At 47.0% G+C, this 26,358-nt stretch overlaps 1 protein-coding gene across 1 annotated transcript; it reads left to right on the forward strand.

Moving 5' to 3' along the window:
* The first annotated feature begins 3,418 nt into the window (after window positions 1–3,418).
* On the forward strand, window positions 3,419–26,358 carry SNAPC1 (small nuclear RNA activating complex polypeptide 1). The gene is made up of 10 exons (XM_075926368.1): window positions 3,419–3,669; window positions 7,505–7,664; window positions 11,292–11,432; window positions 11,994–12,098; window positions 13,311–13,469; window positions 15,170–15,244; window positions 16,083–16,145; window positions 18,841–18,985; window positions 23,843–23,929; window positions 25,771–26,358. The coding sequence occupies exons 1-10, from the start codon at window positions 3,542–3,544 to the stop codon at window positions 25,803–25,805; spliced, it is 1,098 nt and encodes a 365-aa protein (XP_075782483.1). The 5' UTR covers window positions 3,419–3,541; the 3' UTR covers window positions 25,806–26,358.

Here is a 26,358-nt window from a genome sequence, read left to right on the forward strand (position 1 = left end):
CGTGGCAAGCAGAGCCCTCAAGGAGTCTGACTCATGTTACAATTGTACGTTCGTGGGAAAGCACCCGCAATGGACAAGGCCGCAGACCAGGCGAGCTCCCCGCTGCCTATAGAACAGGCGCCAGCTCGCCACTCAACCACAGGGGGGTGGCGGCCAGGGCAGTGGTTTTCAAACTTTTTTTTCTCTCCCCACCCAGTTGTAGAAGGCTGTTGATGCCTGCTACCCAAGCTAATTTACTAGAGTGTGGGCTCCTGGGTGGGGCTGTGGCTGACAGCTGGGGGCTGTAGGAGGGGGCTCTGGCATTGGGGGGACCAGGGCTGGGGCAGGAGGGGCTTACCTTGAGCGATTCCCAGTCAGGGGTGCAGCAGGGGATGCTAAGGCAGGCTTCATGCGTGTCCCACACCAGGGACCTTTCTGTTCCCAGAAATAGCCAGCAGCAGGTTCCCAGCCAATGGGAGTGTGGAGCTAGAGTTCAAGGCAGGGGCGGTGCAGGGAGCCCTGTGTAATCTGCCCCCCCTCCCCCTCCCAAGGAGCCAGGCCTGTTGCCCGCTGCTTCTAGGGCACAATGCAGTCTGCACTGCCAGGACAGGCAGGTAACCTGTGTTAGCGCCCCTATTGTTCACCTGGCAGCAACAGGACCCAGTGCCTGACATTCAACCCACCACTGGGTCGCAACCCATAGTTTGAAAACCACTAGGCTAGGGGAACCCAGCAGCACTGTATGCAACATAAACAAAAATCTTGCATAATCAACAGGGTGCAGTGCTTCCCTTTTGTTGCCAGGTGAGGCATTGCCACGTAACCTGCTAGCTGAACTTCTGTCTTGGACCAGCCATTGCCCCCTCCTTTTCTGAAACCTTATCTTTTCCCCCCCTTAAAATCAGTGGCAAAAGTTCCATTGACTTCAGCTGATGTGAGGTCAGGAGTTTCAAGTAAGACTCCTGGATAAATTCCTTCAGAGAAGGTGGAGTCATATGGAAAACGTGTCTCAAGTCATGTAGGGAAGCTAAAGGACAATGATGATATATCTAGCTGTTCAGTTCTCCTAGTATCTCTTGGGAAGGTTTCTCAAGCATTGTTGTCTGTACAAAAGCTGCAGCTGTCACAGGTTATTCATTTATTTATCTTCAGTCCAATTCTGCCCTGCAACAAAAATGGAAATTTGCTGCAAACTCTTTGGGAAATCTTACTGTAATGCTTGCATATAATTGTGGGCAAGGAAAATATATAATTTCATGGGGTAGGGGGAATGACAGCCCTGCAGGAACTAAGAACAGTGGAGGTGATTAGGCAAAATTATTTAGGTTGTAACTTCCCCAGAGAAGTACCATCCTCTGAAAGGCTTGCATATACTGGTTCAAACTAGATTCTCCAGAGACCAACAGACAAAGAAAGGATTTTCGCATCAGCTGGAAGAGTGCTCTCTGGCTTTTAGCAGGTCTACAGGAACTTTTATTAGAGTTTATATATTCTTTCTGTAATGTTTTCACCTGAAGAATAAATGTGCTTCTTAATAAAGAGCTGCAATGTAATTTCTGTTGTTTGTAGCCTTTGACGAGAAAATAAAGCACAGGTGCAGACTTGTTTTGGCAATCTGACATGTACAACTGTGTAGGCAGGGAACTGCAGTCTGGAAAAACCCATTAGCAGGGATGGAACTATATTCCCTGCCCAAGAGAAGTGGCAGCTGAGAACCCAGCAGTCTGGAGTGAATGCATTGTTGATGGACTATGGAGGGAGGCTAGGGTTGCCAGGTGTCTGGTTTTGAACCGGACAGTCCAGTATTTGAGCTTTCTGGTTGGAAAACAAATTGAGAAAATATAAATGTCCGGTATTTTCTAAATAAGATGTAATGTAGATTGTGATGTAATGTCAAGTGTGTCCGGTATTTTTGTTGAAACCATCTGGCAATCCTAAGGGAGGCATACAAGTGCAACTGCCCTGAACTGTGCCACCCTCGTCTCTTCCTTTCCTTCACAATACTCCTCATGCACTCAAGTTTTCCTTCTGCCTCTCTCCCTCCCGCCAGCCTGGTGCTGAGATATGTGGCTGAGGAAGAGAACAATGCCTGGTGCTGGGGCTGTGAGGGACACTCTCATCAGGGATGTTACCAGGTAGGTTTAGAAAAAATACTGGACACACTTGATGGGGGGGGAACCGGCTGGGAGGGGAGTGGGGGCAGCGTGGCTGGCTGCGGGAGATGGGCGCGGGGCAGGGCGGCTGGCTGGAGGAGATGGGGAAGTCGGGGTAGCGCGGCTGGCTGGGGGAGATGGGGAGGGGCCAGGGGGCAAGACTGGCAGGTGGGGGGTCGGGGTAGCGCGGCTGGCTGGAGAAGATGCGGTGGGGGGGTCGGGGCCAGCGTGGCTGGCCTGGGGAGATGGGGAAGGGGCCAGGGGCAGCGCGGCTGGCCAGGGGAGATCGGGAGGAGGAGAACCGGCTGGCAGGAAGCAGGGATGGCTGGGAGTGGGTCGGGGGCAGTAGTGCTGGTCGGGAAGAGTCAAGGGGAAGCGGAGGGGGGGCGGTACTGACCCGGGCACGTGCAGATCCCGGGGCACTGTCAGTCCCGTGCATGGTCCGAAGATGCACGAGTGAGTCCGGCTGCGGCTCCTCCATGTGCTCAGAAGCAGGGACAGGGCTTCTCCTCCCCTCCAAGGTGTCAGCTGCAGCCAGGGCTCCCAGCACCGACCGTGCACCACCTCCCAGCCACTCCCCTGCCTCCGCCAGGCTTCCGTCCGGCGCCCAGCCAGAAACCCAGGAAATACCGGACATTGCACATGTCCGGTATTTTCTGAATTTTTTTTTACCAGAGGTCCCAAAAACTGGACTGTCCTGTAGAATCCCTGACACCAGGCAACCCTAGATGCCACAAACCGCTGGCTCACTTGGCCTGGACATGTCCTTGTCCTGCCATAGGGTGGGGGGCAGAGCCTGGCCATTAAAGCAGGGGTCTAGGTGAGGAGGATGCTCAGGCCTCATTCGGGCTTTGCTGCTGGTTGCTGAGTGACAGTGTCCCAGGTGACTGGGCTCTGGCTACCTGCTCCTTTGGGTGCTGCCAACCAGGCTGAAATCCCTGGGGCTTGTTCATGGGGGGGTCACCCAGCCCCACCCACCCTCCATCACTGAGCTGGGGGGTGCACACGCCCCCCCACTTATTGAATTGACCAGATGACGCTCCCTGCACTTAGCCCCGCCCCGCCCTCACAAGCAGGCAGGAGAAACATTCCCCCCAGAGACTCTGCAGAGGCGCTGAAGGGCAAGAGCAAAGCTGAACAAGCGCGCATGCGCTCCGGTTGAGCGGCAGGCCGGGGGAGGAGGTGAGGAACGGGTGATGGGTCCGAGGGACCAGAAACTCACGCAGGCGCGGTGAAGCGGGGCGGGGACCTGACTGTGCGCGTGCGCAGTAAGTGCACGTGTCTGTTTGCGGGAGGTCGCACGTTACAGTGTCAATGACCGCGCTGGCCGCCAGGCGCATGCGCAATGGGTAGCGGGGTGGTCCCGCTTTGCTCTGGCCTGCCCGGGGCGGCGGCTGGGCTGGGGCGGGATGAGCTTGGCCTCGGGGCTGCAGACGGACTGCGAGGCGCTGCTGCGCAGCTTCCTGGAGACGGATAATGTCCGCTTCGAGGTGTTCTCCGGCCTGTGGCGGGACCGCCGCTTCCACACCATCTTCCAGTGAGACACGCGGCCCCGCCCCCGCCCCCCCGCGCCCCTTCCCCTCCCCTCCCCCCCGCGCCCCTCCCTCCAGCCAGCCCCTTCCCCTCCCCTCCCCCCCGCGCCCCTCCCTCCAGCCAGCCCCTTCCCCTCCCCTCCCCCCCGCGCCCCTCCCTCCAGCCTGCCCCTTCCCCTCCCCCCCGCGCCCCTCCATCCAGCCTGCCGCTCCCCCTCCCCTCCCCTCCCCCCTGCGCCCCTTCCCCTGCGCCCCTCCCTCCAGCCTACCCCTTCCCCTCCCCCCTCCCGCCCCCCTGCGCCCCCTCCCCTCCCCCCCTGCGCCCCTCCCTCCAGCCTGCCCCTCCCCCTCCCCTCCCCCCCTGCGCCCCTCCCTCCAGCCTGCCGCTCCCGCCCCCCTGCGCCCCTTCCCCTCCCCCCTGCACCCCTCCCTCCAGCCTGCCCCTTCCCTTCCCCTCCCCCCCGCGCCCCTCCCTCCAGCCTGCCCCTTCCCCTCCCCCCCTGCGCCCCTCCCTCCAGCCTGCCCCTTCCCCTCCCCTCCCCCCCTGCGCCGCTCCCTCCAGCCTGCCCCCCTGCGCCCCTCCCCTCCCGCCTGCCCCCGACCCTCCCCCCCCTGCGGCCCTTCCCCTCGCCCCTCCCTCCAGCCTGCCCCTGCCCCTCCCCTCCCCCCCGCGCCCCTCCCTCCAGCCTGCCCCTTCCCCTCCCCCCCCGCGCCCCTCCCTCCAGCCTGCCCCTTCCCCTCCCCTCCCCCCTGCGCCCCTCCCTCCAGCCTGCCCCTTCCCCTCCCCTCCCCCCCTGCGCCGCTCCCTCCAGCCTGCCCCCCCTGCGCCCCTCCCCCTCCCCCCCTGCGCCCCTCCCTCCACCCTGCCCCTTCCCCTCCCCTCCCCCCTGCGCCCCTCCCTCCAGCCTGCCCCTCCCCCTCCCGCCCCCCTGCACCCCTCCCTCCAGCCCGCACCCCTGCGCCTGCGCCCCTCCCCCTCCGGCCCCCCTGCGCCCCTCCCTCCAGCCTGCCCCCCCTGCGCCCCACCCTCCAGCATCCCCCTCCCGCTCTCCTGTGCCCCACCCCCTGCGCCCCAGCCTCCCCCTCCCGCCCCTGCGCCCCTCCCTCCAGCATCCCCCTCCCGCTCTCCTGCGCCCCACCCCCCTGCGCCCCAGCCTCCCCCTCCCGCCCCTGCGCCCCTCCCTCCAGCATCCCCCTCCCACTCCCCTGCGCCCCACCCTCCTGCGACCCTGCCCCCCTGCGCCCCTCCATCCAGCATCCCCCTCCCCCTGCGCTCCTTCCCCTCCTGCCCCCCTGCGCCCCTTCCCCTCCTGCCTCCCCAAGCGCCCCTCCCCCTGCCCCTCCCCCTCCAGCCTTCCCCTCCCCTTCCCCCTCCTGCCCTCTACGCCCCTCCCTCCCGTGCGCCCCTCTCTCCAGCCTTTCCCTTCCCCTACGCCCCCCTCCCCTCCCCTCCTGCCTTCCCCTCCCGCCCCTCCATCCTTCCTCTTCCCCTACGCCCCTCCCCCTCCCCCTTCGGCCTTCCCCGCCTTCCCCCCTGCTCCCCTCCCCCTCTGGCCTGCCCTTTCCACGCTCCTCCCCCTCTGGCCTTCCCCCCCTGCGCCCCTTCCCCTCCGGCCTTTCCCCTCCTGCATCCCTCTCCCTTGCGCCCCTCCCCCTATGTCTCCTTCCCCCTCAGCCCTTCTCCTACGGCCTCCCCCCCTGCACTCCTCCCCCCTGCGCCCCTCCCCCTATAGCCTTCCCCTCCCACAGCCTTCCCTCTCTGGCCCGCACCCTTCCCCCCGCACCCTTCCCTCCGGCCCTCCGCTCCGCACTCGTCCCTCTCCGGCCTTCCCCCACCTGCACGCCTCCCCCTCTGGTCCCTCCGCCCTGCAACCCCTTTGCCTGCATCCGTCCCCCAACGTTCCCTCTGCCCCATATCCGCGCCATGCGGCACCTGGCATTCCCCCCCGGCTCCTCCCCCTATGGCCCCTTTCCCCTGTACCCCTCCCCCCACGGGCCATGCATGACCCCGTCTCCCCCCCCACTTTTCCCGTTTGAGCTGTGCAGGACCCAGCACCTCGCCCACCTACCCCGCACTCCTCTCCTCCGGGCCCTGCTGGATCTGGTTGCACACCCCTCCCTCTCACAAGAGACCTGGCATCCATCTCTCTCTGTGCTGGTATCCTGACTAAGGATGTTAAGGACTAGTTGACAATCTGATAAGCAAATGTTTATTGGATAGTTAGTCAACTAGTCGATCCCTCTCTCCCTCCCCCATTGCTGCCTCTTTCAGATAGAGGCAGCAAAGGGGGAGGAAAGGGGTACTTCAAAACCACAGTGCCTCAAAGCTGAGCCAGGGGTCAGCTGTGTGGTTGCTACCTCCTTTGAAATCCCAGGGCAGCCGCACTGCTGATCCCCAGCTCTGTTTCAAAGGGGCAGTGCTGTAGAGCCTGGGCTCTGCGCGGCATTTCTCCAGTATCTGGGGTCAGCTGGGACTCGGGCTCATAGCCCAGGATCAGCTGTGTAGCGTTTCCCCTTCAAAATGCCACCTCAGCATTTCAAAGGGGCAGTGTGGTGGAGCCGGGGTCAGTTGAGGACTCCCCAACTGACCCTGGGCCCCGTGTGGCATTTCCATGGAACCTGGGATCAGCTGGGGAGTTCCCCGCTGGCCCAGGGTTCTGGGGAAATGCTGCGCAGAGCCCAGGCTCCACGCGGCATGCAGCACAGCATGGAGCCCAGGGTCAGCGGGGGAATCTGAGTCCCCCGCTGATCCTGGGCATCATGAGGGCGCTGTGGCTTTGAATGGCAGAGGCTCTTGTACATTTCAAAGGAGGAATGCAGAAGTGCCTATTGACTACTGGACTAGTCAATTAACTTCAATTTAACATCCTTAATCCTGACTCAGTACAGCTCAGTGTAGCACCATTCAAAAATCACATTGTTACCTCTAGCTGTGCTGTAATATGTTTCCTTTATGGATAGGCCCCTAGGGACAGAACTTGTCGATTGTTCTCTGTAGCTCGGGGACCAAGCTCTGCACTTCAGAGTCTGTAATGTTATGAAAAATAAGATTATAAAGCAAACTTAAGGGGGAGAAATTGAAATCTCAAGATTTAATTCTTGTAAAGTATGCTGAAATTATAAAGTTAATATTTGTATTTCATTACAGAACGTGTGGCTCCTGCTGTGCTACTTCCAAGGTGTGCTGCACAGACTGAGCCCTCTTTGGGCCTATGCAGAGCATGCTACTTAAGTTCCTAGAAGTAGAAATCAATTAGAAAATGCAGTAATGAAACTGCTGGTCCCTTTTTAATAAGGAAATGCATGAATATAAAAATATCTAGGAAATATAACACCAAAAGCAAGGACATGCTGGACTGAGGAGTTTGATTCTATCCTCATATGAGGTTTCTGAAAGCAAAATCATAAATCATTTCATCCTTCAGGACATTTGTCTTCTGTTTAACGTAAGGAATGATAGAATGGCAAGAGGAAAAATGTAAAAACCAACAAATGGTCAGGTAGCACTTTATGGACTAACAAAACATGTAGATGGTATCATGAGCTTTTGTGGGCACAGCCCACTTTTTCAGATGCCACGAAAGCTCATAATACCATCCACATGTTTTGTAAGTCTATAAAGTGCTACCAGACCTTTTGTTGTTTTGACATTTATCCTGCACAGACTAACTGGGCTACCCCCTGAAGCAAGAGGAAAAATGTAAGAGATTTAATTATTGAAGATTTGATGGTTATAATTGGATCTTTGTCTAACAAGTTTAAAATGTATTAATGGCTTAAGACTTTTAAAAGATGTATTTGTATCATTATTTCGTTTTCATCTATTTCTTTTTCCTTTAGTGGTCAAACAAGGCCTTTAGAGAAGAATAAATTTACACAGAAGGCGTTAGATCTGGCATTGCGATACTTCTTGCCTCCTTACAGTTTTCAGATTCGTGTTGGTGCTTTGTATCTTCTGTATGGATTATATAGCACACAACTCTGTAAGCCAAAACAAAAGGTAAGTCGGATTCCTTCTCAAATCAGACTTTTGTGATTGTGGTAAGGTTTCTTGTATATTTTACCACAACTTGAAGAGGGTTCTTTTTTTAAGGAATAGAAACATGAGTATTCTGGAAGAAATGGTTCCTCAAAGAAAACTAGTCTTTTTGAACATCATTAAAGTCTGAGAGCCTAAATACTGATTAAATTAACTGAAGCCACAGTATTTTGCAGAACTTAAAATATAACTTGCCTGACTTAAGAAACCCTCCCTTGTTTAAAAAGTAATACATTAATGTTTCTATGTTTCCAAATGTAAGGTGAGAGTAAGTTGATCAACAGACTCTCTCTAGTGCTGCAGAGAACTCTAGTGTGGCTGATGGTGCTGAAGTTTTTCCAGTGAAAACTGGCCAAAGTCTCATCAATTTTCATTTGTTACCTTTCTGAATCACATGTACAGCAGAGAAAAATATATGCATCAGAAGCAACAAAGGGGTGTGCGAGCAGGAGCTGGTGCTCATTAGCCAGCTCCCCACAAGCACTGAATCTGCCTGCCCCTTCCACTTCCACACTGGAAGGTGAGGGGGGCAGGCTGGAGCCAATATGTGCAGGGAGCCAGCTTTCAAGCCAGCTTCATGTGTGCATTTGCTCCCGCAGACCTGCCTCCCATTCCCCCCCATTGCTGCCACCCACAAAGACAGTGGGGGGAGTGGGGGTGGATGGAAGGCAGGAGTCCGGGGACCTAGTTTTTAAATTGGCTTCCCTCATGGACTGGCTCCACCTGCCACCCTGTGCTGCTGCTTCTGATAAAGTGTGGGTTGGTAGGGGCCTCCCCGGAAGTGGGGCTAGGAGCATCTTTAATATTAGGGGGGCATTTTTAATATTAGTCATTTGTAGTAGGTTTATTCCCTGACATTTAGGTGTCAGTAAAATTTCCAACTGCTGTGTTGTAGGGAAGTTTGCATTTAAGAAGTGTGGAAGTATCAGAAACATTTTGTTTCTTCTTCCAAAAATCTAAAGGTGCTGTTTGAAATGCAGTGTAAAGAAATGTATAATTAGATTACTTGTGAATAAAAATATTTGCCTATGTAAGTCTATGTAAGTTTTGGGCCCAAAGTTGCATTTTATTTGTTAAAATAAACTACTGTTACAGTGCATGGGTTTACCTTTAGACAAATCTTAATTGATCCGGCCCCGGGTCCTCCGCGGCTTTGCTCAGCGTCTCCCTGGTCTGCAGACCAGGGAGACGCTGAGCAAAGCGGCAGAGGACCCGGGCCGGACCGCGGCGCTGATCTGGAAGCGCCGCGGTCCGTCCCGGGTCCTCCGCCACTTTGCTCCGTGTCTCCCTGGTCTGCTGGGGGGGGGACGCAGCTAGTGCCCCCCCCAGCAGACCAGGGAGACGTGGAGCAAAGCCCGGGGCCTGTGGTAGAGCAGGTGGGGCGCTGCCGGTTGGTCCCACAGCACCGCTCCTTGGCGCTACTGGACCAACCCGGCAGCACCCCAGCTGCTCTGCCCCAGGAGTCCTGTTTCAGCCGCTGCTGATCAGTTTCAGCCGCTGCTGATCAGTTTCAGCCGCTGCTGATCAGTTTCAGCAGTGGCTGAATCAGGACACCTGGAGCAGAGCAGCTGGGGTGCTGCTGGGTTAGTCCAGTAGCGCCGAGGAGCGGCCGCGCTACTGGGCCAACCCAGCAGTACCCGAGCTGCTCTGCCCCAGGCGTCCCCAAGTTAGCCGCTGCTGAAACTGACCAGCAGCTGACTACAGGAAGCCCGAGGCAGAGTTGCTCTGCCCTGGGCTTCCTGGAATCAGCTGCTGATCAGTTTCAGCAGCAGCTGACTTGGGGACGCCTGGGGTTCTTAAGCTGAATCTGTATGTAAGTCAGAACTGGTGTCCAGATTCAGCCGCTGTTGAAACTGATCAGTTTCAGCAGCGGCTGAATCTGGATGCCAGTTCCGACTTACATACAGATTCAACTTAAGAACAAACCTACAGTCCCTATCTTGTACGTAACCCGGGGACTGCCTGTACATAGAGGGGGAAAGGGACATCAGAAAAAGATTGTTGCAGTGTGGATAAAACTAGTTTTATGGTGGAATTTTCAAAAAATATTGTGAATTTGACTCTGCATATTTGTAGCTAAAGCTAGTGTTGTAGCCAGCAAAGAATCTGAGACTTTTGTTTTATTGAGAGAAGTATTGCTCATCCTGGTTCAGAGAGATGCCAACCCTCCCTAATTTTCTGTAATCCTCCCAGTTTTTACATTGTGATTATGAATTCACGTTTTAAATCTATGCTTTTGCATCAGACACTGTCACTCAGGTTCAATGAACACAGCAAATCGTGTCGTGGCTTTGTGGGGCATTCTTCACCACCCCTGTGGCATGAGTGTAGATTGTGCAGAGAAGTTCTGATAGGAGGCAAGCCATGCACTTATGAATGTTGTTTGGCATGCCTGAGTCATTGCCCAAGCCACAGGTTTATGTTGCTGTCTGTCTGACCCATATGGATCTTGCGGTACTATGTTAAAACACAGTAGGTATCATTTTAGAATGCATCAGCAGTGTCCATGCAGGGCATTTTGCGACGAGCAGCCTGTGACTAGTGGGGTGTGGCTAGTGCGGGAGGAGCTAATGCCTCAATATCATTCCCAATTTCTTCATCGCCTCCTATTATTCCCTTACTGCTCAGCCAGTGGGGGAGGAAAAGGGGAACACAACAGAGGAGGGAGGGAGAAAGAAGAGGAGGATCATCCTGGGAATGAAGTCCAGCCCAAAGAATGGTCAAGGTAATTAAGAGCCCTAGGGTTGCATAAGAGGTCTGCTTTCCAGGGGCCAATCCTTCCCTTTGGGAAAGATAGCGTGGGTAGGGTCCCCTTTCTTCATAGTGAAAAGCCTGTGGAAAGTTGCCAGTTTCTTTTGGAGTCAAGATGAGAGGAGAGATTCTAGTTTCTCCAAGGGGAGATGTCTTGGCTATGCAAAGGCATAGATTCCTGTATATGTGTGCATAGGAAAATGTTGGGAGCAAGCATTTTTGCCATTATCCACTAGCCCTTAAGTTCACCAGCTGTCACTGTCCATCAAAATGGCTGATTTGAGTGATTAAAAAAGCCAAATATGCCCAAAATTGAAAATGGTTTCAGAAGTTCAAAATAGACCATACGAATGAATGAGTGATTAAGAAGTCACAAAAGGTTAAACATTTTGCATACTGTGACATCCATCACAATGGTGATTTATAACACACCTCAAGTTTTTAAGGCATGGTTACCCCATATCTCCTGTTTGTATCTGGCATTGTATCTTTGGTACTTGTCACTGGTCCAAATAATCTTTTTAATTCCTCTGTAACTTTTTTTTAAACATCCCTAAAAGTCAGAGTAGGGTTGGCATCTTTGTATTCATTGTCAAAACATATGGTTAAACCTAGAATACTGAGCATAACAATGTTGTATGGGATAAGTTATTACTATTAGAATCTGTTGTATCTTTTCTGTAGTTTTGAGATCACTTCAGTTATATACACACCCTATACAGATATGTCTTCAGTTTGTAGCATGCCATGTCTTTACTCCACTGGTCAGCTAAAATCTCTAATGCAGTTCCTTGAATGGTAATCAGTAAAATAGATTCCTTTTTTTTTCTATTGCAGATCAGAATTGCTCTCAAGGAGTGGTTTGAAGTTCAGAAATTTCAACAGGATCTGATAACTGCCCAGCATTATGATGCAGCATATATATTTAGGAAGCTGCGACTAGACAAAGCATTTCACTTTACAGCAATGCCCAGACTAGTGAGTTGTTGCATGAGAACTTACTTTCTTTATGGAAATCCCTGCCTATCTTTGAACTGTTGTTCAGTGTTTAGTTAGTGGTTTGAAATTACTTTTTTACACTATCCCAATGTGCACCTGGCATTTTATATAACTCATGACAGAGGCTGTTGGATTTAAAGTATTGTTTAGATGTAATCTGAATCCATAAATTCTGCTTTAAAAAACTAGCAATTTGAAAAAATATTGCTTTGGCAGTTTTATGATTATGGCTTTTAATTGGTAGAACTTTAACATTCATTTGGTCTGAGTTTGGGTGGTAGCTTGAACTTCTGATAACTGATCCAGTGAAGGAACATCTTTTTGTTTTAAGAAAGTGCTTTACAAAAAGCTGTTAAATCCTTGCTGTGAGAGTGAACACTTAAAAAATCTCTGCAGATGAAAATTGGTGTCATCTTGTTTTCTCTTTTCAGTATCTTTCATTTCTAATTGTCAGGGTGAGAATTTTCATAATTATAAACACCAACCTGTGTGTTCTACATCTTTTACTGTGTATTTTGAAATATGTCAATCTTTATATAGCTGTCCTTCAGAACTAAGAAAAAGATTCGGGAAACTGAACTTAAAGAGGAATTTAAGGAACTAAATAATCGAGTAAGCAGGCTCATCACTAATGATGTGTTAGAGGTACAGTAATTTTTATCCTACACAATAATTATAATTGTTAAATAGTGTTTCTCTAATTGCATAATCTGGTCCTCATAAAAGTTCTGTTACAGAAACAAGGACAACTATGCATTCCGATAGTTTTACCATTCATTTTCACAAAAGGACTATAATATTGAAAGTGTGCAAAGTGCTTCAGGGATATGTTAACTGTTCCCTGCTAATCCAAATAAGTAGTCCAGACAAGGGGTGATGGAAGTGCATGGTAAAAGACAGTATTTTATTTTAAATATTGATCTTTGTGTTTGCCCTGATTCAGCAACTGGCTGCATACAAGTGGGCATGTTGATTTACTCGCATACAATCAGCTGCAGTATTGGGCCTTCCTTCCGCCCCCGCCCTCCTACCTGTTTTTCCCCTTTTAAATATGTAGACATTTTACTGCTTGCCCTTCTGTTTGGTATAATGTTACCTATGCAAGCTCTTGCATTGGAAGCAGAATAGTTTTTTTATGACATTGTCTCATTATGCTGACCAGCCATCTGGTTCATGATGTCTCTTCCAGTTGGCTTTGGGGGTTACATATGTAGATGGGGAAGACCTGCTCCTTATGTCACTGAAATCATTAACTAACAATGAAATGTGGAACAACTTTTAAATGCCTCAAACAGTTGAAGATCGAAATCTATTTACTTAGTGCCACTGAAGTTTCTTACTAAAGTAATGTCTTCACTATGCAGGAAGGTTGAATTAAGATACGCAATTATATAGCTGGAGTTTACGTACCTTAATTAGAGTTTCCGTGCGGTCTCCACAGCGGGAGATGGCTTCCCTTACTCCTTGCAAGGATCAGGGGTACCAGTGCTGATGGGATCACCTTCTGAATTAGATTTAGCGGGTCTTTACTAGACCCGCTAAATTGTACTCTGGAAGATTGATTGCGGTAGTGTTAATCTTCCGTGTAGTGAAGACGTCGAGTAAGTTTCTTAATGCAGAGTCTGTCTTTCTCAGTTTCTCCACTAAGCTGGTACAACTGTGACACTAGATATTAACACACTCATGAATTGCTGCTACTGACATTGATCAGCTAATTTTAACCATCTCCTTTTTAAAACAGTTGCTAGTTCAAGACACTGTAATAAAAAAAATGCACAATGTTCATATTTAATCAGGAACTTATATTCTTTGTTTTAACACTTATTTTTTAAAAGCTTTTAATATTTTTCATTTCAGGAAATGATGAATGTTCATGACCACTATCAGAAAATGAAGTGTTTGATCTCCACTGACAAATCCCAGCCAGACAAGGCTCTGAGTTTGATAAAAGATGAATTTGTAATTAATATTAAGAATATGATTTTGGAATATCAACACTGGCAGCAGGACAAAATGGTAAGTTATAGTCTTTATTGTGCTGTGGCAGTACAGATCATCATTAATGTGTTTAGTTGTCAGGAATCAGATTAATTTTTAAACAGATACAGTAATAGCTGTTAGTAGACTCTTCTGAATCACAATGCATATGTACCCCCTGACAATGGACCAATTTAGGGATGTAAAATCCTGTTTAATTGGTTAACCAGTTAATCGATTAAAGAGGGTGCAGGCAGCTGCTCCAGCCCAGCCTCCCCCATTTGCTGAGGCAGGGGTGGCGTGACCTCTTCTCCAGCCCAGCCCCGTCTACCATGGGCCCAGATGTGTCGCAGACAGGGGTTGCTTTGGTTGACCAGAACAGTCCCCTGCCTGCACAGTGCCTGGGCCTGCAACAGACAGAGGCTGCTCTGAATAATTGGAGCAGCCCATGCCTGCAGCAGGCCCCTCACAATGCTGGAACAGCCCATTGTCCTGGTAGGTGGGGGAGTTGCTGCAGCCTCCATTGGTTAATGTTTAATCAGAACTAGTAAGCATTACCCATTAACCTTTCATATCTCTAGAACAGCTCAGTCAGTGGGCTCACACTGCCCACTAGGCTAGACAAAGACAAGATGAACTTTAAACACAGGTACAAACAAGTTACACATCACTTTGACATATCAGGTTGCCACACTCTGATGTTATCTAGTTATCACATCACCTTGCACCTGGTGGTTTGATGAGAACATCTCTATCCCTCATGCTGTCATTTTAGATCTTGTCCTGAGCCGGGGTTGGCATGTCCCTGTTATTTGTGGGGAGTGTCTGGATACCAAGGTAATTCTTATGAGGTAGTGTTTAGAGATGTTAAGAGTGTAGCTGTTTAAATGGGTAATCAATAAGCTCATGCTCATTGGTGACATACACGACTCCCAGAGAGCTGCCTGCCACCCTTGCTGCTGCCTCTGTATCAGAGGCAGGCTGTTACATGGTTAATCAATTACATGCACTTTAACATCCATAGTGGTGTTACTGTCCTTCTGGAATATGCTTTCAACCTGTGCCCAGTACCAATTAGTGTTTTAAAGCTGGTGTTTAGTACCAATTATTTAATTTAAAGCTTTGTCATATAAGATTTGGAATGAGTGAAACATCAGATACATATTCAGTCTTTTCAATATACAGAAGTGATGAAGGATTCATGATGCGTGAATACTTTACAGTACTTCATAGATTCCAACTCAGTGACTATACCAGAGAGGGGACAAACTATGGTCTGCGGGCCACATCAACCCTGTGGGACTCTTCTACTTCCCTCCCCACAGCCTCCGCTCACTGCACCACCAGCCCTTGTGCTCCAGAAAGCATAGTCAGGAGGAGCGGGGATTGGATGGGGGTGGAGATACGGGATGGTGGTGGTTGTTCAGGTGCGGGGTTAGTGATTTGGGGACATGCCTGGCTGTTTGGGGAGGCACAGCCTTCCCTGCTCAGCCCTTCATATAATTTCAGAATCCCAGTGTGGCTCTCAGGCCAAAAAAGTTTGCCCACCACTGTGCTGCACACACTTATTTTGATGTCACACAAGGACCACGATAATTAAAAATGAGACTGAGGTAGAAGGGAGGAGAGAATGTGATTCTTTTCCTAGAATAAATTGATCTCTTCCATTTTGTTGTAAAATAGAAACTGATACCTCTAGTGAAGTCCTCAATGAGTTTTAAATCTCTATACTTTTTCAGAAATTCTTTGCGAAGGGTAAAGAGAGTGAAGAAATGACTGACAAAAAGGAAGGCGGGACTTCTCAAGACTCAGAAGTAAGAGAAGTTTACTATGTAAAATCTTAATATTATTGGACAACCTAATCTACAGTTAGATCACATCAATTAGTGATCAAGTCAAGAAGCTAAGCAGTGGTCAGGTTAAATTTGGCCAGTACTAGCATGGGAGACCTTCGAATTCTAGAGTTCTAGAAGAAGTATTGTTTGGTGTGGGTTTTTTAGCTACTATATTCTTCTTTGGGAGATCCTGAACAATTGTCATTAAGAATGCCATGGCCATTTCCCACATAAGTAGGGGTTCTATGCCTACCATCTTGGCAAAATTCCTTTTTTGTTCTCCTATAGTTTCAACTAAATGCTGTATTAAATTTTTACAATAAACCGTCTTCAGACTACTGCTTTTTAAACTACTAGGTTGAACCCCAGCAAACGATACATTTCATAGAAAGATAACGAATGATTTGCATGTATGATTTATTGCACAGTAGAAATGTAGAGAAAACAATGTCATGGTTGCTTTACTATGGAAGTCTGAGTTTGTTTTACTGAAATAAGGACTCAATTATTTTGCCCATTTAGCACTCTACAAATGACACTGTTTGCAAGATGCTTCTCCTACAATGACTCTAAAGCATTTGTTTTTTTCATATATAAGACAAGGGTGTGGGAGAGGGGATTTGGAGTCTTTGACATGTGGTGAGCCGTAGTTAGTTTCCTTATCTATGACACAGGGATGATGATTTCCCAATTTAGCAAAGCACTTTGAGATCCAGGTAAAAAGCTCTGTAATTGTGAATAAAAATGAGGTTGGAAGAAAATTAGGGGGCTTTACCATTAGCTGGCTTTTTCTGACCTTTGCCTTATTTCTTTGCAGAGTTCTGAAAGAGCAAGTGCACTGGCTAAAATCAAATACAAATCCTATAGTGCAGTTGCTCAGGTAAGTATATAATTATATATATAAAGGAATTGTTGTTAACCCGTCTAAAAATGTACATTCACTGAAATTGTAATGTGGTCAGAAAAGCGATTTATCAACATGACACCTTCTGCTTCAAGCTCTACTCCCATTGGGCATTCAGTCTTACCTATCTCATTGGCAACAAAAACAAGCTTTTACTACTCCTATTAGCTTTGCAGAAGCAAGGCCGGTGTTGAGAGAATGAGCTAGATTCTACTCTGGCATGTGGGAGAACTGTTAGTAAAGTTTCTTATATTTGGGATTAATTGGCCTTCATTTAATCTACGCACCCCCTTGTTTTCAGGAGAGTTATGTGGATAACTAAGAGCAGAATTTTATACTTACATTTTCAGAAAGCTTTCCAAACTCAGGGTAAACTGTATGCTACCAGTTAAAAATAAAGCAAAAAAAATTCCCATACTTTTACCTGTTAAATGTAATGGGGTAAAATTTTAAAAAGTGATTGTAGAATTTAGGCTGCTCAGTGGTTCCAACTTTCAAAGGCCTGGGAGTTTTTAAAAGTTAATGGAATTTAAGATCTGAAGTCACTTTCTGAAAGTGGGAATTGGGATTTTAAATCACTCAAGCCAGGTCTATACTAGATCCCGAAGGTTAGTGTAAGGTATGCAACTCCAGCTATGTAAATAATGTAGTCTACATACCTTAAGCCAAGCTTGGCACTGTCTTCACAGTGGGAGGTTGATGGGAGCAAATACTCCCATCGATTTCCCTTACTCCTCGTGACTAAAGAGTACCACCATGGACTATGGGCACCCTTTGCTTTCGATTTAGAAGGTCTTTACTAAGCCTGCTAAATCAAATGCCCGAAGATTGATCTCTAGCATGGCAAGTGGAGATGTGGCTTTAAAACATGTTATTCTAGATCTGATAGTCATTGAAGCAATGAACATAAAATCCCCTGATCTCCATTGGATTATTTTTATAGTAGAGCCCCACACTCCTAATTTTGGGGATGTGGCTGCACATATCACTTATTAAAATCACAATATAGTGCTTTGAATATACAATAGTAACACTCTGAAGGTATATAGTGATGTTGTTTTCCCAGACTACTAAGGCTATGTCTACACTACAAGTTTTCTCAGCAAAAAATATGCTAATGAGGGACTCATTTGCATGTTTTCTGCTGATCTGTTTTTGTGCTAAGGGTTTTTGCGCAAAAACAAGCAGTGTGGTTGTTTTCTTTTTGCGCAAAACCCCTAGTCAGTCTTGGTGGTCTGTCTTTGTTACACAGGAAATGTTCTTAACATTTGCTACTCCTTGCTTAAAAATCTCTATACTATTATAAAAAGAGTGGTGTCCGTCATGCCATGTGTCACAGAACTTTTGAGAAGACTTGTGAAGTTTCTAGAAAATGCCAGAATGAATGAAAAGTGATGAGTGCAGCTGGGGTCCTTCCTGTTGGGCTGCCATTGGCAGGGCTTGGGGCAAGGCTCAGAGCCTCCCCAGTAAGTGGCTGGCCGGTGTGGCGGGGACCTGGCCGCGGTGTTACCATGCAGACCTGTGCCTGCTGGGGTGGGTGGCTTGCAGGCTGGGGGCCCATGCTGCTCTTGCAGCCCTGGGGTGGCCTGTCCAGCAGGTGGGGGCGACGGGGCAGCAGAGCGTGGAGGGGGGCAGTACCTTGTGGCCCATCAAACAGGTGCTGCCACAGCACAGTGACTTTTCCAAGTGTGACATTGAGCCCCGGGGACAAAGAGAAGCGGCAAGCGGTGGGGCTGGCCCACTGTGCTCCACCCATTCCTCTCTTGGTCTGTAGAGCCAGTGTCCCTCAGGTCTTCTTGCATCCTGCCCTCCCCAATGCCTGCCCCCATGCCTGGCCCCCCGCTGCCTGAGGACCCACCCCATCTCTGCCACCCCTCCACCCACTGCACCACAGCCGTGAGGCAGGGTGTGGCTAGTAACTATATAAAAATCAAGGCTGATGTAGCAGTTTTTGGATTCCTGAAAATAAATCTTGTAATTTATTTGAATGTTGGATAAGGCTGTTTAAATGAAAGAAGGTTACTCTCTAGTTTGTCTGAAATGGTAATATTTTAGGATGTGTGATTTATTTATTTTTTCAAAAGCACCTAAAAGTGCCCAGTCCTTAACTAATATGGGCACTTACTGTTGTTTCTGTCTTATCTCTTAAGCCAAGGGTTCTCAACCTTTTTCCTTCTGAGCATTGCCCCGTGCTATAAAATTACATTGTCCACCTGTGTTTCAAATGTTTTTCAGTAGATTAAAAGCCAAGGCTGGCTTGACTTTAGGAAGTGGTAAACAGAGCAGCTACCCCATGCTAAAGGGGGCTTTGCAAAGCTAAGTTGCTCAGGTTTTTGTTTCAGCCTAGAGAAGGGGACTCAGACTTTGGCTTCTGCCCCCCCGCAACACTGCTTGGGATTCAGCTTCCTTCCCTGGGCCCATTGAACCTAATGCTGGATCTGTTCTCTGGTTTATTTTGATTGACCTGAAATCTAATGGCAGCACCCCAGGGTAGTCTGCTGGTTGAGAATCGCTGTGTTAAGCAGATTGGGATCACTGGCATAGTGGTGGTGACAGAGAAGTCTTAACACATCTTACACTCAACAAGTCACTGAATCTTGGCATGTATCACCATGGCGTGTTGTGGTAACTAGGTTCCTTTCTGTTGCTAATGGATTTGTTTGGATTTTAGGCCTCCAAATCAAGAAGGCACCGTCAAGTTAAACTAGAGTCTTCTGAATCTGGGTCTGATCAGGGAAAAATGGAAACTCCCAGATGTAAAAGACCTAGAGTGAAATCACAATTGACACGAAAGAGAAACTTACTGGAAATCAAAGGTAATTCTTCATTATATTAATGGTACTGGAGATGTTAAGGAACTCTTCTCTCCCTCTGAGGAGTAGCCATGTTAGTTTGTATCTGCAAAAACAGTTAGGAGTTCTGTTGTACCTAGAGGCTAGCAGATTTATTAAGGCATAAGCTTTTGTGGGTAAAATCCACTTCATCAGATGAATTGGAGTGGAAATGACAGAATTTAATTGTTAATTTTCACTCAGATTCATCTGATGAAGTGGGTTTTACCCATGAAATCTAATGCCCTAATAAATCTGTTTGTCTCTACGGTACTACATGTCGAAACAAAAGCACGCTCCTCTCTGTTTAGGCGGCTAACAACTGATTTGCTTTATTGATTAGTAAAGCAAAGTGAGCCAAACGTGGTCCCAGCAAAGTTGGGCCCAGTAAAGCTGCTAATACAATCAATCCTAGTATCTTTATACCCTTAGCCAAACAGTCTGACGTCAGGGCATCCAATTACAGAAATCCTCAATTAAATTTGGAAAAACAAAGCGTTATCAACAAGATGGCGGACAGGTACGAGGGAGTAAATCTCCTGTCCCAACCAGCCCAATTAACACATACCAATAGCCCATCCTGTAGGCCTCTTCTCACGGGGTGACAGAAAGTTCACTCTGGTCTACGTGCTTGAGAGAAAAGCTGAAATGGTTTCTGATATACAAGATGGCTTCTAGCTAAACATAAAATAGCTTCTACATACAGAACTTCTTATTGTTCTCTCCCTCTGTTACTCAAGGCAGCGAGTTGTAATTCTTATCAGCAGATGGAGACAGTAAATGGAGCCAAGCATTTGGGATGTCACTTCCATTTATAAATGCACCTGACTTGGCTGATCTTGGTCAGTTGTCCTTTCTCCCTCAGCAGGTAGAAAGAGCTGTAGCTAAGCCAACTCTCTCAGCTCTTAGTAATTCTCCCCTCAAACAGTTCTTTACTGCCAGTAATGTAGGGCAGAGTGCTTTTTATTTTTTATCTCCTCTCACCAGTGTGTTAGATGGCAAAGGCAGACTACTCAGTGTTCTCTCTGTTCTTCTGGGTAATGGTTGGCCTTTGTGACAATAGGAGCAATGTGTGAATTTTGATAGGTTCAAGAGGCCTAGCCCAAAATCCAGAGAAAATAACCTGATTATTTTTTTGTTCCAGTTGTGTTCTTGAATGAATATCCTCCATTTAAAAATTCAGTATTTATCTGCTCTTTAAGTTTATTAATGAAGATACTTAAGAAGACAACTTAATACAGATGTCTCAAGTACCTCACCAGATGCTTCCTGCTTTTATCTGATACAGTGCCATTTATTATTGCCCCTCGTTAATAGTGCTCCAGTCAGTTTTCAGATCAGATGACCCTGGACATCCAAAGCATTGCTTTTGAATAGGACTTTAACATTGCATCAGTTTTTTAAAACCCTGATATATTGCAGCTACCACACTGTTCATTTTATCATTGTTTAAAAAGTTTGTGTCTGAAAAAAATGTCTATGATCATCCAAATAGTTGCTTAAGTTTCTGTAATCACAGTTTCTGCTCAAACTAGTGTTTTAATAATTTTAATGTAGATTGCAGTTAAATTTTGCCAGGATCATTTTTAGTGCTATATTAAGGTTTTTTTTCCCCACCACTTTTTGGTAGTGTCCCATTTCTGACTTCTCAATGTCGCAGTATGGAAAAGTGATAGGGCAGACTGGAAGAAAACAATTAAACTAGTCATGCATCTTATAATGTTCTAAATTTCCCGTATCAATTCAGGAAAGGCACTGGGCCTCAATGTACACTCCTCAGTGAAGACCTTTACGCAGTGTGCACCTATGGGCAAAAAAAACCAAATGAGCAAAAAACACTCAACCAAAAACAGGCAGGATGTTAAGTTGCATAAGGAGAATAATATGGAATATAGTAATCCACTATATATTTGAGAGAGTTTGTTTGGGTCTGTTCAAGAATGCCTCCTAAAGAAAAACTTGAAAAACAACGAATAGTCTTGCAGCACCTTAAAGGCTAACAAAACATAGATGGTATCATGAGCCTTTGTGGATACTCTTCTAGTTGTACCCACGAAAGCTCATGATACCATCTACATGTTTTGTTAGTCTTGCTAGACTGTTCGTTGTTTTTCCAGTTACAGACTAACTTGGCTACCCCTCTGAAGCTTTCCTCATGAAGAGTAAGAGCTAGGATCACCAAATTCAGTATGCAGCTTCCTTTTATTGTAACACAAAACTTTTTGGCTGTGCCAGGAAAATAAGATGTGCCTGAAATGGGATGGCTTTTCATAAAGTCATACAGTAGAGACAAAATCACCAGGCTGGTGAAAGGGGTGCCCTCTTTCTCCCAATATGGGATTGCATCAGTCCTGAGCCTTCTAAGTTCCCTTTTGTGGGGGAGCCAGGGGAAAGTACACAATCTGCTGCATTCCTCACTCTGGCTGGGGGGTGCAGGAGGCAGGCGAACTTGGACCTGCCCCATCTGGGGGATATGTACCTCTTCCCCAGCTATGCCCGCTGGAGCTGTAGCAGCTGTGGAAAGGAGAGTGGCAACAATGGGGGGAGCAGGAGCCGGTGTTGAGGGGGAGCTGGCTTAAAAGCATCATCTCCACGGGGGGCAAGAGATACAGAGGCACAGCAGGGTGTGGCTCTTGCTGCGTTTCAAAGGCTGAAGCGCCACAGTGGGAACTGGTTTCTGTCCCCACTCTCACCCTTTCCCCAATGTGCTTCTGTCTCCCCTGCAACAGCAAAGGGAGGGAACAGGAGCCAGTGCTGGGGGAAGCTGGCTTAAAAGCCAGTGCCAACTTCCCTCCACTGCCTCTATCAGAGGCAGCAGGGGGCAGATGGGGAGGCTGCTGCTAAGCAGCCCCTGTCTGCAGGGGTGCCAGTAGGGAGCTCCTCCGCCCTGTGGACAGGGACTGCTGCTGCCAAGCAGCCTGTGTTTGCAGTGGCCAGGGTTGGCAATGGGCAGGGGCTGCTCTGATAGCAGTCCCTGCCCACGGCCAGCCCTGGCTGCCATGAAGCAGCCTGTGTTCACGGTGAATAGGGGCTGGTGTACTCAGCGCAAGCCAGGACCAAGCAGTCCTAGTTCGCGCTTGTCCGGGACGCTACGCCTCTGCATTTTAAATGTCGTAAGAGCCTGGCAGCTCTTATGACATTTAAAATGCAGGGCTGCAGTATGGGTGGCTCCTGGAGTTACTCCTGCTGCAGCTCTGCAGAGTGGTCCCATTGACTAATTGTCTAGTCAATACAGATTGTATCCACTATACAGTTAGCTAAGTAACTGCAATTTAACATTAAGCAACATTTTTTCATCTGGAATGGTTACATTGTGGAATTTGTCACAGCAGACTGTTGTTGAGGCCAAGAATGTAGCAAGGTTAAAAAAGGATTGGATATCTGTATGGATATGCTTGTGACACAGAGATGTTGTAGTTCAGTGTTTCTCAACCTTTTTTTCTTTTTAAAATAAAGTAACCCTTTTAAAAAAAAATTATAAGTACCCCCAGTACCTACAGTTTTCAGACGCACACAATTTTTTTCTGCCATTGCAACACATTTGTTTAAACAACTTAATCATAGCTGGGCGGGTGATAACATTTTTGGGTGTAAAAAGTACAAAAATAATAAAGCGCTACAAAACTTAAAAATTCAGTTTTCTCCAAATTTCAGTTGCTGACGTACCCCCCAGACTTCTCTCCAGTACCCGAAGGGTACTCGTACCACAGATTGAGAAACAAATGTAGTTCATGTTAACAAAGTTGAGAAGAGCTGTTGAAACCTGATACTTAGGGCTTACGATAATCTGCCTACAGTAGAACCTCAGAGTTACAAATATCTTGGGAATGGAGGTTTTTCATAACTCTGAACAAAATGTCATGGTTCTTTCAGAAGTTTACCACTGAACATTGACTTAATACAGCTTTGAAACTATACAGTAAACTTCTGATAATCCGGCACCTTTAGGACCCAGGAGGTGCTGGATTATCAAATATGACGGACTGTTGGAAGGGAGGGGCTATGAGGGGGTCTAGTGCGCAGTTGGGGGGATGCGCCCCTTGGCGCTGCAGGACCAACCCGGCAGCACCCCAGCTGCTCTGCCCCAGACTTCCCCAAGTCAGCTGCTGCTGAAACTGATAGTGGCTGACTCCAGGAAGCCCGGGGCAGAGCAGCTGGGGTGCTGCCGCGTTGGTCCCCTAGCACCGCCCCTCGGCGCTGCGGGACCAACCCGGCAGCACCCCAGCTGCTCTGGCCCGGGCTTTCTGGAGTCAGCCGCTGGTCAGTTTCAGCAGCCGCTGAATCGGGGAAACTGGGGGCAGAGCAGCCCCAATTGTCCAGCACTTCCGGGTTCCAGATGGTGCCGGACCATTGGATGCCGGACCACTGGAGTTTTACTGTACTATGGGGAAGAAGACTGCTGCTTCCCATTTATTTTTATTAGTTTATGTTTAACAGGTGCTTCCTAACTATGAGGTTCTGTTGTATTGATTATCCCAGTATTGTATAGTGTTCTCACACCTTCCTCTGAAGCATGATGGATCTGTAGCACTGTTATCTGCAAAACCTTTTTATTCCTTTTATTAATTAATCTCTTTTATTCCATGTAATCTCTCTGGCTAATATTTAACCCTGCATTCATCTTTTTATAGTCTTTGTTTAGTATGTTTTATGTTTATATTACCAGTTATTGCTCAAGAGCCAAATGAATATTCTGTGAAAGTGCTAAAAGCTCTTTAGTGTACCTACTGGTGTCTGCTTTTCTAATCAAGAGCAAGTAAACAGTTTGTCTGGATTGTCTGTACCTGAGATGCAGAAATTTTAATATCTGGTGGCGGTTTTCCACTGAATATTTCTTTGTAGGTGGGATAAATGCAATCGAGAAGGAAGATGTTACTCATAATCGTGGGATGCCTGTAATCACAGAAGAGGAGAATTCCAGTGAGGAAGGTATGGCTGCAGTCCTCAAATCTGAGGTGTGATTATCGTAACTAATTACTGTCTAGGGGTTTTTTTGCAAATTCATTTGTAGTTCTCACAGTACCAAACGTGCAACTAAGAACCCTACCACAGTACCAAAGGTGCAACTAAGAACTCTACCCAGTAGTATTACAACTACTGCAGTGCTGATTTTCCTATCTTGTCATCATAGCGAGACTATTTTTATATCTGTAAGTTTATTTCTGTAAAATAGTACAAGGCTTTACCAAACACATGAATAATAATGTAATGCTATCTGCATCTTTCCCATGTTGTTCTTATATTTCCCATGTTGTTCGCTATATTTAGTGCAGTCAGAGCAAAGAGTGTGCTCAGGAGAAAGGAAGCTATTTATTCTTGGTGAATGCTGTAGGTGAACTTACTATACTTATGTTTATTAAAAGGGAGAATAAAATCTCTTTCAAGTGCTCTCCCACTTACTAAAAAGTTGCTTTAGTTGCAAGGTAGTCCGGAGGCTGCTCTACTTTGCATTAGAAGCCAAACTAGCCCTGGTTTGCCTTTCAGAACATAAAAGCACCCATCCCTTGGGTCACGTTTAAAGCATACCTCTGTCAAACCAAGACTCACACTTGTATACTTGGAGTAAGGATTTTCTCTGCAATATTAGAGACCGAATGGCAAGGAAATGATGTGATTCCATTAGTAATGGAAAATAGGGAAGATGATTTTTATATCCTTCATCTGTTTGTGTCATTAAGGAGAATATAGCTTTTATTTTCAAGTAAAAGGCTACCTTAGCGTAGAGAACTTCCATTGAAGCTGATCCACAGAAATTATAATTGCACTTAGGGAATTACCAAAATGTCTCAGTTTTCACTGAGTTGACCAGCGATCAGAAGCTTTTATGGAAAATTTTCCACTGTGTCCAAGTATAGCTCAGTCATGGTGGAACTGGAGGCTGTCAGGAAGTAATGGCAGCTTCCTGATTCTGCACCACCCAGTGCAAGTTAGAGTTGCTCCTTCATGCCTTGGGATGATTGAGTATAGCAGCAGTACTTGCCACACCTCTAAACCTGACATCTCTGGGGTGGATAGGTGGTGCAATAATAGAGGAGAAACCTTCTATTGGCTATCTCCAGCCTCATTAAGGTCATTTTATACCATGTACACAGAGCAAAATGGACTTTTAATGGACCAAAAAAATCTAACCATTAATACGAAAGGCCAAGGTGACACTGAGGCTACCTAAATAAGTGGGAAAGGTGACGGATAATTTATTGACAGGCTTAAGCTAGTGGCATGTGTGGGGTAAAGTCCTTGTGGGGTCAGCATTATAGAGCGCTATATTTAATACAGTTTCATCTATACAAAGGGAAATAAGGACAACACAGGAAACTACAGCTGAGTCAGCTTAACTTTTTTACCATGAAAGATAATGGAGCAAGTAATTAAGGAATCAATTTGCAAACATCTCGAAGATAAGGTGATAAGTAACAGTGGACATGGATTTGTAAAGAACAAATCATGTCAAACCAACCTGATAGCTTTTTCTGGACAGGATAACAAGCCTTGTGAATAAAGGAGAAGTGGAAGATGTGGTATATCTAGACTTTAGTAAGACATTTGATATAGTCTTGCATGACATTCTAATAAATAAACTAGCGAAATACAAACTATGGTTGTCTGAATAAACTTTAAAGTACAATAATTTGTTCCCATAGTGCCAGTTGATACTTAAAGGGGTACATTGTTAATATTGTGAATAAAAATTGTATATTGTAGCTTTTATTTGTCTGTCTTCTAAAAACAATCATCTGACAAGCTGTTGAACCTCTTGTATCTCTTGTCAGATCTTCCACGCCCAAAGAGGAGAAGAACCCGTTAAGAAAGGATCAGGGTGAAGAATTTCTTATATGAATTAGACTGTCAAATGTATAAATGTCTAACACAACTTTGTAAATGGTTTGATTTGGTCATCTCTGTGCAGCCATACCAAATGAAGGCACAAAGCAAAAATTGCTCTGACGAGAACTACAAGTTATGTGGAACTATAAATAGGAACTTCAGCATATGTTGTGTAATATTACAACCCAGGTGAAGGTAGAGTGGAACAGAAACATTTTCTCCAAAAAGTAAAGCTAAATTATGTGTGCCCTTGTACTGTGGAATTGGTGGGGGGCAGAGAGCTGGGGTGTTTCATTTTTGTTTTGTATAGCTTTTGCCCCATGAGTGCATGTTTATAACTTATTCCTGGTTAAAGCAAATAATTATCTTTTAACAGAATCTTCTAAGAATATTGACTATGTATACTGTACAGATGAGTATTTTTGTATTTGTAGTACTCCTACAACTTCTGACCATAACTGTTTTTTTGTATTGTTAATCACCACCTAAGATTACTAAGTGCAATAAAGTTTTTACTAAATTTGTATGCTCCA

Source organism: Pelodiscus sinensis, chromosome 4, assembly GCF_049634645.1.
Source record: "Pelodiscus sinensis isolate JC-2024 chromosome 4, ASM4963464v1, whole genome shotgun sequence".
NCBI classification, from domain to species: domain Eukaryota; kingdom Metazoa; phylum Chordata; order Testudines; family Trionychidae; genus Pelodiscus; species Pelodiscus sinensis.

Coding starts and splice junctions, on each gene's coding strand:
- SNAPC1 (XM_075926368.1), top strand. CDS start 3,542: ATGAGCTTGGCCTCGGGGCTGCAGACGGACTGCGAGGCGCTGCTGCGC. Junction 7,665..11,291: donor TCTGTAAGCCAAAACAAAAG/GTAAGTCGGATT, acceptor TTTCTATTGCAG/ATCAGAATTGCTCTCAAGGA. Junction 11,433..11,993: donor TTACAGCAATGCCCAGACTA/GTGAGTTGTTGC, acceptor ATCTTTATATAG/CTGTCCTTCAGAACTAAGAA.